At 47.1% G+C, this 18,382-nt stretch overlaps 1 protein-coding gene across 3 annotated transcripts in view; it reads right to left on the bottom strand.

Moving 5' to 3' along the window:
* KIAA1549L (KIAA1549 like) overlaps window positions 1-14,409 on the bottom strand; it is a 163,891-nt gene extending 149,482 nt beyond the window's left edge. For 2 of the 3 annotated variants that reach the window (XM_083164311.1, XM_083164312.1), the window contains exon 1: window positions 13,954-14,409. In XM_083164311.1, coding sequence (XP_083020437.1) covers window positions 13,954-14,110 — 157 coding nt within the window. In that variant the 5' untranslated portion in view covers window positions 14,111-14,409. The remainder of the gene's footprint in view (window positions 1-13,953) is intronic. The other variant, XM_083164313.1, reaches the window with a different exon arrangement.
* Window positions 14,410-18,382: the final 3,973 nt, after the last annotated feature.

Raw genomic sequence — 18,382 nt, 5'->3', positions numbered from 1 at the left:
GTAATATATATGTGTTCGTATATGTAATATATATATGTGTGCGCATATGTAATATATATGTGTGCGTATATGTAATATATATATATGTGTGCGTATATGTCATATATGTGTGCGTATATGTCATATATATGTGTGCGTATATGTAATACATATGTGTGCGTATATGTCATATATATGTGTGCGTATATGTAATATATATGTGTGCGTATATGTAATATATATGTGTGCGTATCTGTAATATATGTGTGCGTATATGTAATATATGTGTGCGTATATGTAATATATATGTGTGCGTATATGTAATATATATGTGTGTGCGTATATGTAATATATATGTGTGCGTATATGTAATATACATGTGTGTATATGTCATATATTTGTGTGCGTATATGTAATATATATGTGTGCGTATATGTAATATACATGTGTGTGTATATGTCATATATTTGTGTGCGTATATGTAATATATATGTGTGCGTATATGTAATATACATGTGTGTGTATATGTCATATATTTGTGTGCGTATATGTAATATATATGTGTGCGTATATGTAATATATATGTGTGCATATATGTAATATATATGTGTGCGTATATGTAACACCTTAATAACATTCGCTTTACAAACTCTTGCTCTCTGCATGTGGATATTTTTATTTAATTTGAGTTGTGGAATTAATATATTTAAAACGCATTAAAATACATTAAGCAGCCATGTAATAAAACTTTATTCCTCATTATAATTGGCCACTAAATAAGTAACTGAGTTCCAATAAACAGCATTTTATGAGACTAATTATGGCATTAATTATTGGGCTGAGAATGGGTTGGCTGCGTGCGTATTGTTGTTAGAGGTGCGAATGAATGTACCCACAGAGGATGCTCGTACGCACACACAGCGGCTGAGCTTGCGGACATGAGCAGTGTATGGGTACTTTCAGACCACTCCCATTTGTGTAGACTTGCGAACACTCAGGTTCGAATGTGGTATAGACGTATCTTCGCATAGTGCGTGCGTTTGCCATGCGCATGGGAGCGTGCGAATGTGCATGCGAACGAATCAACCAGAATAAGGTCCTCTGTATAATCTCGGGTGATGTCACTCTGTTCCCTACATTCTGTATAATCCCAGGTCACGTAAATCGGGTCCCTACACACAAAAGAGAAATATCTAAACAGCTGCTGTAGAAATATCAGAGGAGAAATGTCTGTTTTATACATCACGTTATATATAGGTTTTTTTCTTTTTAAACCAAAGCCTTGGCTGATGTTTAATCAGAAGCCAGCGAGCACTCATCAGGCTGCCGCTTATATGGCGGGGACACACAATCACTCTGCAGTGGTACCTGATCAATGTGTCTGTGACAATACATCTAGTGGCAGAATTAATATCACACAGTGCAGAGTTCAGACGCTGCTATGATATATCGCAGCTATAAACAGGAGCAACCTATCCAGCCAACAATAACCTATTATATACCTACAGGAGCACTGACTCATTATATACCTACAGGAGCACAGCCCGTTATATACCTACAGGAGCACTGACCCGTTATATACCTACAGGAACACTGACCCATTATATACCTACAGGAACACTGACTCATTATATACCTACAGGAACACTGACCCATTATATACCTACAGGAGCGCAGCCCGTTATATACCTACAGGAACACTGACTCATTATATACCTACAGAAGCGCAGCCCATTATATACCTACAGGAACACTGACTCATTATGTACCTACAGGAACACTGACCCGTTATATACCTACAGGAGCGCAGCCCGTTATATACCTACAGGAACACTGACCCGTTATATACCTACAGGAGCACCGACCCATTATATACCTACAGGAGCGCAGCCTGTTATAAACCTACAAGAACACTGACCCGTTATATACCTACAGGAGCACTGACTCATTATATACCTACAGGAGCGCAGCCCGTTATATACCTACAGGAACACTGACTCATTATATACCTACAGGAACACAGACCCATTATATTCCTACAGGAACGCTGACCGATTATATACCTACAGGAGCGCTGACCCATTATATACCTACAGGAACACGACCCATTATATACCTACAGGAGCGCAGCCCGTTATACACCTACAGGAACACCGACCTGTTATATACCTAACAGAAACACTGACCCGTTATATACCTACAGGAGCACTGACCCATTATATACCTACAGGAACACTGACCAATTATATACCTACAGGAACACCGACCCATTATATACCTACAGGAGCACCGACCCATTATATACCTACAGGAGCGCAGCCCGTTATATACCTACAGGAACACTGACCCATTATATACCTACAGGAGCGCAGCACGTTATATACCTACAGGAGCACCGACCTGTTATATACCTAACAGAAACACTGACCCGTTATATACCTACAGGAGCACTGACCCATTATATACCTACAGGAACACTGACCAATTATATACCTACAGGAACACCAGCCCATTATATACCTACAGGAACACCGACCCATTATATACCTACAGGAGCGCAGCCCGTTATATACCTACAGGAGCACTGACTCATTATGTACCTACAGGAACACTGACCCGTTATATACCTACAGGAGCGCAGCCCGTTATATACCTACAGGAACACTGACCCATTATATACCTACAGGAGCGCAGCCCGTTATATACCTACAGGAACACTGACTCATTATATACCTACAGGAGCGCAGCCTGTTATATACCTACAGGAACACTGACCCGTTATATACCTACAGGAGCGCAGCCTGTTATATACCTACAGGAACACTGACTCATTATACACCTACAGGAACACCGATCCATTATATACCTACAGGAACACTGACCCGTTATATACCTACAGGAACACTGACTCATTATATACCTACAGGAACACTGACCCATTATATACCTACAGGAGCGCTGACCCATTATATACCTACAGGAACACGACCCATTATACACCTACAGGAACACCGACCCGTTATACACCTACAGGAACACCGACCTGTTATATACCTAACAGGAACACTGACCCATTATATACCTACAGGAACACTGACCCATTATATACCTACAGGAACACCGACCCATTATATACCTACAGGAGCACCGACCCATTATATACCTACAGGAGCGCAGCCCGTTATATACCTACAGGAACACTGACCCATTATATACCTACAGGAACACTGACCCATTATATACCTACAGGAGCACTGACCCATTATATACCTACAGGAGCACTGACCCATTATATACCTACAGGAGCACTGACCCATTATATACCTACAGGAGCACTGACCCATTATATACCTACAGGAGCACTGACCCGTTATATACCTACAGGAACACTGACCCATTATACACCTACAGGAACACCGACCCATTATATACCTACAGGAGCACCGACCCGTTATATACCTACAGGAGCACCGACCCATTATATACCTACAGGAACACCGACCCATTATATACCTACAGGAACACCGACCCGTTATACACCTACAGGAACACCGACCCGTTATACACCTACAGGAACACCGACCTGTTATATACCTAACAGGAACACTGACCCGTTATATACCTACAGGAGCACTGACCCATTATATACCTACAGGAACACTGACCCATTATATACCTACAGGAACACCGACCCATTATATACCTACAGGAGCACCGACCCATTATATACCTACAGGAGCGCAGCCCGTTATATACCTACAGGAACACTGACCCATTATATACCTACAGGAACACTGACCCATTATATACCTACAGGAGCACTGACCCATTATATACCTACAGGAGAACTGACCCATTATATACCTACAGGAGCACTGACCCATTATATACCTACAGGAGCACTGACCCATTATATACCTACAGGAGCACTGACCCGTTATATACCTACAGGAACACTGACCCATTATACACCTACAGGAACACCGACCCGTTATATACCTACAGGAACGCTGACCCGTTATATACCTACAGGAACACCAGCCCATTATATACCTACAGGAACACCGACCCGTTATATACCTACAGGAGCACCGACCCATTATATACCTACAGGAGCACCGACCCATTATATACCTACAGGAGCACTGACCCATTATACACCTACAGGAACACCGACCCATTATACACCTACAGGAACACCGACCTGTTATATACCTACAGGAACACTGACCCGTTATATACCTACAGGAACACTGACCCGTTATATATCCATAGGGATGCTGACCGTTATATACCTACAGGAACACTGACCCGTTATATATCCATAGGGATGCTGAACGTTATATACCTACAGGAACACCGACCATTATACACCTACAGGAGCACCGACCTGTTATATACCTACAGGAACACCGACCCATTATATACCTACAGGAACACTGACCCATTATATACCTACAGGAACACTGACCCATTATACACCTACAGGAACACCGACCTGTTATATACCTACAGGAACACTGACCCGTTATATACCTACAGGAACACTGACCCGTTATATATCCATAGGGATGCTGACCCATTATATACCTACAGGAGCACCGACCCATTATATACCTACAGGAGCGCAGCCCGTTATATACCTACAGGAACACTGACCCATTATATACCTACAGGAGCACTGACCCATTATATACCTACAGGAACACTGACCCATTATATACCTACAGGAGCACTGACCCATTATATACCTACAGGAGCACTGACCCATTATATACCTACAGGAGCACTGACCCATTATATACCTACAGGAGCACTGACCCGTTATATACCTACAGGAACACTGACCCATTATACACCTACAGGAACACCGACCCGTTATATACCTACAGGAACACCGACCCGTTATATACCTACAGGAGCGCAGCCCGTTATATACCTACAGGAACACTGACTCATTATATACCTACAGGAGCGCAGCCCGTTATATACCTACAAGAACACTGACCCGTTATATACCTACAGGAACGCTGACCCGTTATATACCTACAGGAACACCAGCCCATTATATACCTACAGGATCCGACCCGTTATATACCTACAGGAGCACCGACCCATTATATACCTACAGGAACACTGACCCATTATATACCTACAGGAGCGCAGCCCGTTATATACCTACAGGAACACTGACCCGTTATATATCCATAGGGATGCTGACCGTTATATACCTACAGGAACACCGACCTGTTATATACCTACAGGAACACCGACCCATTATATACCTACAGGAACACTGACCCATTATATACCTACAGGAACACTGACCCATTATACACCTACAGGAACACCGACCCGTTATATACCTACAGGAACACTGACCCGTTATATACCTACAGGAACACTGACCCGTTATATACCTACAAGAGCACTGACCCATTATATACCTACAGGAACACCGACCCGTTATATACCTACAGGAACACTGACCCGTTATATACCCATAGGGATGCTGACCCATTATACTTAATGTATTTCTATGTTTATCTTTATTAGATACACTTCCTAATCTCTGCAATGAATCATCCCATAGTCTACAAGACAACTACGGAACATGAAATACACTGTATTCGCCAACATCAGTAACTGAGTCACCCGGCAGTGTAACACGTATGCGTCAGTGTGTAGATCACAAGCAGAGATAACAGTACATTACTCATACAACCATAAGCGTTCCGCTGAGGTCTGCTAAATGAATATTCACACATATATATATATATATATATATATATATATATATATATATACACATATATAGCTTGTCCATGAACATGGTGCAAATACAGAGGGAAGCAGAGAGGGGAGATATGGGGGGAGGGTTCTCTGCCTCCACTACTGCAAACTGCAGCAATTCGCAGATCCATGGGGAGGGGCTAAAATCACACATATTGCGTCATTATAGCCCCGCCTATCCCAGCGGGCTGCGATTGCCGTTGATTTACTCTATATCCTACCCACATCACTAGACTGTGTAAGATCTGCCTGATCTTCTGGAGTTGGGGGGACTACCCAAAAAATCAGGAGCCTCCCACCTCCCCAGAGAGTAGAGAGATATAATCCAAAGCAATCAATCAATCAATCAATCAATCAGATATCAGCTTAAAACAGTCACAGTAATGAAAACTATTATGTCATTGGTTGATATGACATTGTGGAGACTGGTCTTGTTGGCAAGCTGCTACCATGCAATCAGTCACCAGTGGAACCTCTATATCAGGGACCACAAGCCACCCAATGGTGTTGCAGTAATCCGATATTGCGCCCTATCACTACTGTATATCAGGAAGCAGCGGTGATAGCAATTACAGCCACATAGAGTAAGCAATAACCCCCCCATGTTCCAGATATATGGGGTTCCAGATATATAGGGTGATCAATCACAGATGAGTTTTTCAGCAGGCTAAAAAAAGTATCAGTATTCAATCACAGCTTTTTCGCCCATTTTTTAGCACATTTTCACCCATGTCATTTCAATTTTTTGTAGAGAATCGACATGGGCAAAAACGGATGCAAAAACTGCCACGAAATCGCAGAAACATCGTGAATTTGCATCGATTTCCATGATTTACACCATTTTTGCCGATGCTGGATTTTTTCCTGTATTTAAGGTTAGGTTGTGTGGGGAGGCTTAGGGTTAGGCTGCGTGGGAAGGGAAGGTTAGGGTGCAGGAAGGGGGGGTTAGGCTGTAGGGGGTGGGTTGGGCTGCAGAGAGGGAGAATTAGGGTTAGGTTGTGTGGGGAGGCTTATGGTTAGGCTGCGTGGGAAGGTAAGGTTAGGGTGCAGGAAGGGGGGGTTAGGCTGCAGGGGGTGGGTTGCGCTGCAGGGAGAGGGAGAATTAGGGTTAGGTTGTGTGGGGAGGCTTAGGGTTAGGCTGCGTGGGAAGATAAGGTTAGGGTGCAGGAAGGGGGGTTAGGCTGCAGGGGGTGGGTTGGGCTGCAGGGAGAGGGAGAATTAGGGTTAGGTTGTGTGGGGAGGCTTAGGGTTAGGCTGCGTGGGAAGGTAAGGTTAGGGTGCAGGAAGGGGGGGTTAGGCTGCAGGGGGTGGGTTGGGCTGCAGGGAGAGGGAGAATTAGGGTTAGGTTGTGTGGGGAGGTTTAGCGGTAGGCTGTGTGGGACGGTAGGGTTAGGCTGCAGGGAGTGTTAGGCTGCAGAGAGGGTTAGGCTGCAGGAAGGGAGGGTTAGGCTGCAGAGAGGGAGGGTTAGGCTGCATGGGGTGGGTAAGGCTGCAGAGGGAGGGAGAATTAGGGTTAGGATGTGTGGTGAGGTTTAGAGTTAGGCTGTGTGGGAAGGTAAGGTTAGGTTGCAGAGGGGGTTAGGCTGCAGGGGGAGGGAGAATTAGGGTTACAGTAGGTTGTGTGGAGAGTTTTAGGGTTAGGCTGTGTGGGAAGGTAGCGTTAGGCTGCAGAGGGGGTTAGGCTGCAGGGGGTGGGTTGGGTTGCAGGGGGAGGGAGAATTAGAGATAGGTTGTGTAGGGAGGGTTAGGGTTAGGCTGTGTGGGACGGTAGGGTTAGGCTGCATGGAGGGAGGGTTAGGCTGCAGGGAGGAAGGGTTAGGCTGCAGGGAGGAAGGGTTAGGTTGCAGGGAGGGAGGGTTAGGTTGCAGGGAGGGAGGGTTAGGCTGCAGGGGGAGGGAGGGTTAGGCTGCAGGGGGAGGGTTAGGCTGCAGTGGGTGGGTTGGGCTGCAGGGGGAGAATTAGGGTTAGGTTGTGTGGGGAGGTTGCATGGAGGGAGGGTTAGGCTGCATGGAGGGAGGGTTAGGCTGCAGGGAGGGAGGGTTAGGCTGCAGGGGGTGGGAGGGTTAGGCTGCAGGGGGTGGGTTGGGCTGCAGGGGGAGGGAGAATTAGGGTTAGGTTGTGTGGGGAGGTTGCAGGGAGGGAGGGTTAGGCTGCAGGGAGGAAGGGTTAGGCTGCAGGGGGGAGGGTTAAGCTGCAGGGGGTGGGAGGGTTAGGCTGCAGGGGGTGGGTTGGGCTGCAGGGGGAGGGAGAATTAGGGTTAGGTTGTGTGGGGAGGTTGCAGGGAGGGAGGGTTAGGCTGCAGGGAGGAAGGGTTAGGCTGCAGGGGGGGAGGGTTAAGCTGCAGCTTGACCCTCCCAGACCTAGTTATGTTCAAGTTTCAAGTTATCAGGGTCCCAGCTTTGGCATTCTGACAGGTGTTGGGATTTCCGCCACAGTCTTCTGACCGCCGGCTTCCCTTCCATCAGACATCCCACTGAAAGTTGCACAGTGCACGTAGGCTTGTTTGAGGGGAGAAAAGAAAGGGGTGTTGAGCTGCGCTTGGTATAACTTTGTAAAAAGTGAGGTAATGAAACCTGTAAAGTTGGGTGAAAAAAATGAGGGATTGGTTGATCTAGTACAAAAAGATTTAATGTCTAAAATACATATAGCCAGAATACATTGATAATTCTCTAAAATCACATAAAATTCATATCTCACCAAACAAACTGGGGAAAATGTATGGCCCGGAAAATCCCAAGAGTCCTGTGTAGGGCTGAGATGTAAATCGTCCTGTATGGAGCTGCAATGATATGCCCAATTGGAGCAGTAGGGAGGGAGGACCAGATGTAAGAATAAGGAGCGGCTTAAGTTGACACGGATTGCCGACTCCCTCCGCTGGATGGACTGGAGCGGGATGGGTCCTCTACCTCTACCTTACTGTAGGAATTTGTAATCCAAATGGAACCAGTGGAGGTGGTATTACCGGACTGGGATCTGTGCGTGGCCCAAGGGGACCCCCAGGTCCTGGTGAGGCGTGATGGTTGTCTCCAATGTAGCAGATGGTGGGGAGGATTTGAAGATGTTGATAAGGAGCGGCCCAGGATGTCACAAATAACCGACTCCCTCCGCTGGATGGAATAGAGCGGGATACAGTCCTCGACCTCAACCTTGCTGCTAGGACTTGGTGGTCCAATTGGACAAAGGGTGGTAAGTGTGTGCACAAATAAGCACTTCCGGGTTCTTTAGGGGTACCAGTTTGGTATTCTGGAAGGAGATAGAAACCTGAGTCCTGACCGGTTTCGCTGCTCCAGGCAGCTTTGTCTGACAGATCCCAGTCCGGTAATACCACCTCCACTGGTTCCATTTGGATTACAAATTCCTACAGTAAGGTAGAGGTAGAGGACCCATCCCGCTCCAGTCCATCCAGCGGAGGGAGTCGGCAATCCGTGTCAACTTATGCCGCTCCTTATTCTTACATCTGGTCCTCCCTCCCTACTGCTCCAATTGGGCATATCATTGCAGCTCCATACAGGACGATTTACATCTCAGCCCTACACAGGACTCTTGGGATTTTCCGGGCCATACATTTTCCCCAGTTTGGTTGGTGAGATATGAATTTTATGTGATTTTAGAGAATTATCAATGTATTCTGGCTATATGTAATTTAGACATTAAATCTTTTTGTACTAGATCAACCAATCCCTCATTTTTTTCACCCAACTTTACAGGTTTCATTACCTCACTTTTTACAAAGTTATACCAAGCGCAGCTCAACACCCCTTTCTTTTCTTGTTCATTCAGTACAGGACTAACTATCCTGTCCCAGAGCAGCAGCTAGGGAAACACAGCTCCAGCCAGGCGCACCTGCACCCAGACCCACTCTGTGTGGTCAGGGTCACCACCACCCCTTTTTCTATTGTTTGAGGGGAGACCACACCACACACCCATTACATTTATCTCTGGAATCTGACTCTGAAATCACAAGAACAAAGGAGTGACGGCCTTTTCCACAACGCTGTGCACATGCTTATTAGTCTGGGACAGTGCTACTCTGTAGCTGCGAGGGTGAGCGGGGGAGAGGTCCAAGTGGAGGCTGCGCACAAGCCTCCACCTCTTTTACAATGGCCCCTGATTGTGATGACTGTTCGTTCTCACACATCTGTCGGCAGGGGCGTAACTAGATATTCGTGGGCCCCATAGCAAAAGTTTGTAAGGGCCCCCTATTTTGCAACTAATGGTGATAAATGTATGTAAAACACAAAAGTAGGAAAATAGAAAGAATGCCTTCTGCTAGTGAATGTAAAACACATTACTTAGACAGGAAAGATGGGCCCCCTTCAGCTCTGGGCCCCATAGCAGCTACACCCCTTGCACCTATGGTAGTTACGCCTTTGTCTGTTGGATATCACACAACGCACTGATCAGCGATCAGCTTTACATACTCAGAACTATGCAGTCAGCAGCAGGCAGTAATGGGCGGGGAACAAGACTGAAATGCAATGCTTCATGACCAATTTAGGGCCATGTACTACTGGGATCTTTTGCGCGGTAACCATCGCTCTGGCATCTCACTTTCAGTTGCCTCGTGAGGTCTCAAAATAAAGGCCAGTGGCTGGGACATATGTACAATCCTGCACAGCCGCTGCGTACGGCAGGCGCACATCTTTGAATCAGCCCCATGTGTCACCGGAGAAATCCAGGCTTTACAATATCCAACAGATTCTTAGTTACAACCAGGAAACCTAATACATAGCTACAAAATGCTAATGACTCCTCACCTCTATGAGGTGAAGTACCGCCACCGGCCACTAGAGGCTGCTTGAGGGATCAAATGACTGATCTGATTTAAATTTGCAGAGTATGGAGGTAGGAGGAGGTAGGGACTGGTGTAGCCGGCATGTTGACAGGTAATTTATAACTAGTAATATACGATTAAGACAGAAAATGAATGTCATAAAAATAATAATAATACAATAAATTCACAATCTGTGCAAGTGGTTTGATTGCTTTCATCATTATCGGTGCACCGCCCCTTCAATGGACTATCTGATACCGGGAACAGTGCGACCAATGCTGGGTAGCTGGGCCATCACTTGGTAGGTGGCCAGTGGAAAGCCAGTGGTGGGAATGTTCTGGCTAGAACCACAATCGATGCTGTTTTGGGCCATCCTGACAATTTGGTGATCAAACTACAGGCCAGTGGTTCACTAAATACCTGTGTGTACATTCAGCCATTACCATATATATATATATATATATATATATATATATATATATATATATATGGTACTGCTTTCCTAGCACGGCGCCCGTCTCATTGATTGTATGCCTTAAGTTTAAGGTACTTAAGGCATACAATCAACCCGATGGATCCATAAGATCCATGAGATAAAATATCGTGAGCCCCCAATAACCATCGTTAACGCCACCAGCACTATCAACGCCAACCCGAAGCGCGGCGAGCGCAGCGAGCCTGTGAGAGGCGGCGGTACACGTCCTCCGACCTTTGATTTGATTTTATATAGTGTGGCGAGCCACTGAGCCTGAAGCGAGGGGACGCGGACTACTTTACATGTATTCCGCGTCCCCTCGCCACGCTTCGGGCTCGGAGGCTCGCTGCGCTCGCCACACTATATATAATCAACTCCATGCCGACGTGGATAGTGGGGGTATGAAAAGGTCGGAGGACGCGTACCGCCACCCCTCTCGGGCTCGCCACACTATATATAATCAACTCCATTGATTGGAATGTAAAAATCTCGTCGATTGCATCATCTCATGCATCTTATGCCGCACAAACACATAAGATGCATGAGATGTTTGAGATATCAGCCCCACACATACAACCTAGATCGTGGGCGCCGTGCTAGGAAAGCAGTACCATATATATATATATATATATTGTCTGTTTTTTGTTTGTCTGATTGCGATTAACTCTGAAACCACTGGACCAATTGCATTCGGCAAGTTGGTAGCAACGGTCGTTCACGCCTCAATAGCAACCCATTGGTTGTCAGAGGGCTGTGGGCGGAGCTCTCCGGAAAGGTGTCCCCTGCACTGCTCTGAGCTAATCAGCAGCACCCACATAAATGTATCACATATGTGTATATAACTGTATCTCTATTTTTTATATTTATTTATGGCATGCGCGCACTGACATGCAATATATGTCCTCAATGCCCACTTCCATCCAACTGTCCCTTCATTACCACTACAGTACATACTAATAAATACATTTATGTAGAACCAAGTCTTCTAACTAAGAAGTTACACATTGCCGTTAGTTATTGTATTTTTCAGTAAAACCAGATTATTTTTTAAATGGAATAGAAGCAAAACAAGGCCTTTAAAACATTGTAAAGCCAAAGATCCCAGGGTGTATAGCAGCAAACCAGGCAGCTCGTGGGCAGGTGTGGGAACATTTGCAGTATTCCTGCAGCATTCTGATATACTGTGTATAGTCCTGCATTCACCTTACAGGACACAACCTATAGAAACATCTGTATTACAGACTGCTGTATGAGACAATCAGAGAGTGAATCCTGCGATCCTGGCAGCGTCAGTCCCAGTCACACAGATGGTGAATCCTGCAATCCTGGCAGCGTCAGTCCCAGTCACACAGAGGGTGAATCCTGCAAACCTGGCACCGTCAGTCCCAGTCACACAGAGGGTGAATCCTGCAATCCTGGCAGTGTCAGTCCCAGTCACACAGAGGGTGAATCCTGCAATTCTGGCAGCGTCAGTCCCAGTCACACAGAGGGTGAATCCTGCAATCCTGGCAGTGTCAGTCCCAGCCACAGAGGGTGAATCCTGCAAACCTGGCATCATCTATCCAGTCACACAGCGAGTAAATCCTGAAATCCTGGCACTATCAGTCCCAGCGACTCAGCTTATACACTGTAGCAGACACAAACTAATGTACTGTATAGGGGAAATTTTATATATATATATATATATATATATATATATATATATATATATATATATATATATATATATACTAGTAAGCCCGCTTGAAGCAAATGCTTTGAAAGCTAGTAGATGTAGTTTCACTTGCTGCTAACAGACGGCAGTGTTTTGGAGTCACACCGACACTAGACATTATATATATATAAATCCAGATAAAGCAGATGGTAATATGATCATGTTGGATGATACCAGGTACAGTACATCTTCATTTACACTGTACAAGCATTGGGCCGGAAACCACCTTGTGTGTAATTAGTGATACGGGACACAATGATTATTGTTGTGACAGGTTTGGATTAATGAACAATCAGTGCACTACTGAGATAGATAGATAGATAGATAGATAGATAGATGATAGATAGATAGATAGATAGATAGATAGATAGATAGATAGATAGAATGTACTGGCAGCAGGAGGGTAGAGGCCAGTTTAGAGATGCTATGTGATGATGATAGATAGATAGATAGATAGATAGATAGATAGATAGATAGATAGATAGATAGATAGATAGATAGAGGCCAGGTCAGAGATGCTATGTGATGACAGATAGAACCATTGCAGCAGCACCTAACAGACACCACAATGTTGGATACATGATGACAATAAGGGGCTGCATGCTGTCTCCTGTATGCCGCCTGTCACCACACTATCGCACACTCAGGTAACCCATGCAGTGCCAGAGGTGGCAGCACAGCCCCAGATCCTGGCCATTGCTATGTGCAATATAGCAGCACAGGTGTATGGTGCAGTATGGCACTGCAGCAGCTATGGCACTGGCAGCAGCTATGGCACTGCACCAGCTATGGCACTGGCAGCAGCTATGGCACTGCACCAGCTATGGCACTGGCAGCAGCTATGGCACTGGCAGCAGCTATAGCACTGGCAGCAGCTATGGCACTGCACCAGCTATGGCACTGGCAGCAGCTATGGCACTGCACCAGCTATGGCACTGACAACAGCTATGGCACTGCACCAGCTATGGCACTGCACCAGCTATGACACTGGCAGCAGCTATGACACTGGCAGCAGCTATGGCACTGCACCAGCTATGGCACTGGCACCAGCTATGGCACTGCACCAGCTATGGCACTGGCAGCAGCTATGGCACTGCACCAGCTATGACACTGGCAGCAGCTATGACACTGGCAGCAGCTATGACACTGGCAGCAGCTATAGCACTGCACCAGCTATGGCACTGCACCAGCTATGGCACCCCTGTGACCTCCCCTTACCTTGCACTGGGTTCTGCAGGGCTGAAATCAGGGCCACCACCTGGAGCAGGGCTGCCCATCTGGTCCATCTCGTTCCTAGAGGTATTCTTCTGGTGCCAGTCCGCCCATGTGCCACCATGAATGGGACAACCGGAGGCCACTTCTCAGGGGGAGACATCAGTGGGGGTTAAGTAGGTACCCGAAATGCATGAGAAGCAGTCACCCCCGGGATCGCACGCACTGTCATTGGTGCATCCAGCGGAGAGGTCACTGCCTGCTGAGGTGTGAGGTGCTAGGTGGTGCCTCAGGTGCCGGCTCGGGTGGCAGGGGGACCCAGGTAGACCTGTTTTGGCCAGCTGGAGGTGTGGTCACCCAGCGTTTCTGTTGCTCTGGAAATGCAACTGTTATTGCAGCTTGGAAACGTCTTTTCATTGAGAAAGAGATCACGTAGCAAAAGCAGCAGCTGAAAAGCGCATTCACAGCGCCAGCTCCGGCAGGGTTATGGCGCCCTCTGCTGGTCACACTGAGGCACTGCAGGGCTGGGACCTGAGACACAGATTGCACCTGCTGGCGCTCGCTTCGCTGCTGCTTTATGTGAATGGGACAATGCTACAGACCAGTTAGTCCCCACTGGGGCAGGTTCTCCGCTGGGCCTGCGAGACTAGCGCCATCTAGCGGACTAAAATTCTAAGGAAACTACATCCTAGCGTGTCGTGCCACGGTTTTACTGTTAGGACATGCTGGGATTTGTAGTTCAGCAGCAACTGGATTTCCCCAAATCCTGCTGAAAACATAGCTTCCAATCCTGCAGTATAGATATTTATTGCAGATCTGGGTACTTGTGCATTTTGGCGGCGCCCACGATGAGGATCGCGTCCATCGTGTGTGAAAAATCGGGTCCATCGCGTCCATCGCGTCGCGTCGTGTGCATTAACATGGCACACGACGCGACCGACGCGATGGACCCGATTTCTCCATAGGCTTCAATGTTAAAATATTTTAACATTGAAATCGTGTCGGTCGCGTCGGTCTTGTGCCATTATAATGGCACAAGATAAGATGGACTTGATAAAGTCCATTTTACATGTAATAAAATGGGAAATGGGCCAATATGGCCCATTTTTCATTGTATATGTCCCCGTCATGTCCAAATATAACTGACCCCCCATTGTGAGTGGCACCCCAGTATTGACGTCAACCCGAAGCGTGGCGAGCGCAGCGAGCCCGCGAGGGGCGGCGGTGCGCGTCCTCCGACCTTTTCATACCCCTACTATCCACGTCGGCGTGGAGTTGAGAATAGAATAGTGTGGCGAGCGCAGCGAGCCACCGAGCCCGAAGCGTGGCGAGCGCAGCGCGCCCCGCGAGGGGACGCGGATACCTTCACAGCTATACGCGTCCCCTCGCGGGCTTCACAGGTGTCCATGGCGACGCGGACACCTGTGAAGCCCGCGAAGGGACGCGTTTACCTGTGAAGGTATCCGCGTCCGCTCGCCACGCTTCGGGCTCGGTGGCTCGCTGCGCTCGCCACACTATTCTATTCTCAACTCCACGCCGACGTGGATAGTAGGGGTATGAAAAGGTCAGAGGACGCGCACCGCCGCCCCTCGCGGGCTCGCTATGCTCGCCACGCTTCGGGTTGGCGTCAATACTGGGGTGCCGCTAACAATGGGGGGCATTTTTATTTGGACATGACAGGACCATATACAATGAGAAATGGGCCATATTGGCCCATTTCCCATTGTTTTCTATGTTAGATGGACTTTATCAACTACATTTGATCTTGTGCCATTATAATGGCACAAGTCCGACGCGACCGACAGTATTTCAATGTTAAAAATATTTTAACATTGAAGCCTATGGAGAAATCGTGTCGGTCGCGTCGTGTGCCTTAACTTTAAGGCACACGACGCGACGCGATGGACCCGATTTCTCCATCGGGTTCAATGTTAAAAATATTTTAACATTGAAGCCTATGGAGAAATCGCGTCCATCGCGCCGCGTCCTGTGCCTTAAAGTTAAGGCACACGATGCCCACGACGGGCGCCGCCAAAATACACAAGTACCCAGATCTGTTTCATTGATCTGCTGGTGCCTCAGGTCACTGCAACAGCCCGATTCAGACCTGTACGAAGGGCTGCAAATCTGCAGCCCTGTCGATTATTGGATGACAAGAAGGAATGGAGTGGTGCACTATCAACAGCTGCTGGCACTGGGTTGTCAGACCCAAAAAGTATTCGAATGAAAAACAGGAGATGTGCCAGCGCTGGCTGTACCAATATGTAGACAAGACGGTTCTGAATTAAAAAAGTAATTTAATAGTTACATACACATATATAAGCAAAATTGTATACACATAAAAATGTATATATTAAGGACACTTGCTCCTGAGGAAGCCGGACAGAGAACATCCGGGGAAACGCGTTGAGCCTAGTGAATTATTGTTTTCCATCCTACCAAGTGACTTGTCCATCCTCCCACTGACGTCCACAATATTCCTATCTCTTCTGGACTATAAAAATCTTTTTGGGACATCTGCACTATTCCTACCCGTTCCAGTATCTAAGGAGAAGACGCCTAATAGGGAGGTTTGAGCCCTCATTATGGGAATTTCAGGACTCTGTCACCATTTTTTTCTGGCCTACGAACTTTACCAGAAAACATTGGATGCAATATACACTATGATATTATGAATGATCTAGAACAAGCCATTATATATGGCTCTCCCAACTACATATTCAATATCCCTGTGATACCTTCATTGCTCATCACAGCTATATATGTGTTTTTATGTGTATTCAATTTTGCTTATATATGTGTATGTAACCATTAAATTACTTTTTAATTCAGAACCGTCTTTTCTACATATTGGTACAGCCATCTTCTATTTTGGATTATTGGATGACGCGTGTGCGAACGGTCTGTACTAATGGATCTAACCAAGGCTAGCCTTCTCTGTCTGTACGCAGGGCGATTGACACACTTAGTGTTTGGGGGTGTTAATGCAGCGTTATTTGGGAGTGCCCCAGAAAGTGCAGGCATCCCGGGTGTCTGGACTTATACCCCTTGAACAACAACCTAAATTCCCAGGTTCCTCAGGAAAATTTGCCAGGATTTCAACCATGCTATGGAGGAGGGTTGTACCCAGGTTCAACCTAGGGTCCTGGCCGGTGTGAAAGGGGTAGGGGTACTCACCCGAGTTAGGCCGGGGATCCACACAGGTGGTGGACGCAGATGACAGGTCAGGCAGTAGATGAAGATGACGCAGCTCTCCGGCGCCCTCACTGCAGCTGGAGAGCTGCGTCATCTGCGCCCACCGGCTGTGTGAATCACTGGCCTGCACGAGGACCAGCAACCCAGGGTGAGTACTGTCCACTGCCTCTGCCACCATCCCACCTCCTCCCCGTCCCCTTCCCACACCAGAAAATGCAGGGACTTTTCTGGTGTGAAAGGGGCCAACCCAGGAATGCCCCTGCATGATCCCTGGGCCGAATTCCCGGGTAAGTCCCTGCATTTTCTGGTGTAAAAGGGGCATTACTCGGTTGCGAACGGGGAAAATCCATTCCACGGTGAGTGATTCCGAATGGATTTGCCCCTCTGTGGAATGTATTAGCATCAGTGCAATTGAGCGGGATATCTCTCAAATGGGGCGAATGTTACCTGCGCACTGCGCAATGAAAACTCACATCCCAACGACCCTCGGGCTTCTGGGTAATCTTACGTTTACTCAGGATGGCTGACCGGGTTGCAGCCAAGGCCAGTAAATCTCATCGCTAGACACTGACTTTGGCATGTCGACAAAATGGGGACAACACACCTCTGTTAGGAGGATCAGACCAGTCTCCTCCACTTCCCCAAACATCCGCCTGTCAGTGAGGTTGGGGTTATGTACACTGCGTGCGAGGATGAAGGTCCTGTTCTGCACTTGCGCTGTGACTTCGGACTTGTACATAAACCATCGGGTTAGTGTACAGGTCTGAATCAGGCCTGAGGTGTGTTAGGCAGGTAGTTAAGAAGTTCAGAGCATTTTTTCTCTTTGTAGTTGCCCAAATGGCCATGGGCGGAATATTATGCCGCTGAGTTCGGCGGCAGAGCAGGAACTTTTTGTAAACGGGCATTGTGATTGCAACTTTACAAAATCATCCGAGTCCGGCCGGAATCCTGAACTGCCGCTGACCTCGGGCAGCATTACATTCCACCCCATGTTTCTAACTCACACTTCATTGTTTGGTTATATAATCGTACCATGGGCCCGATTCAGAGTTGATTGCTGTTGTGTGAATTCGCAGATCAAACGTTTATTGAAATTCATCAACTCAGGGGCCTGTTTATTAGTAATGGATGTTTCCAGGGAATTAGCGGCACATACTAAGTATCCCCCAAATGGACGACGGAGGGACTGCCGGCAGCTGCATCCTCCATAGGTTGTTCTATGGGGGATGCAATGCTGCCT

This window comes from Crinia signifera, chromosome 11 (genome assembly GCF_055691185.1).
Source record: "Crinia signifera chromosome 11, ASM5569118v1, whole genome shotgun sequence".
In the NCBI taxonomy this organism is placed as follows: Eukaryota; Metazoa; Chordata; class Amphibia; order Anura; family Myobatrachidae; genus Crinia; species Crinia signifera.
The sequence above is the reverse complement of the archived record's forward strand: the minus strand, read 5'-3'. Positions and strand labels throughout refer to the sequence as shown.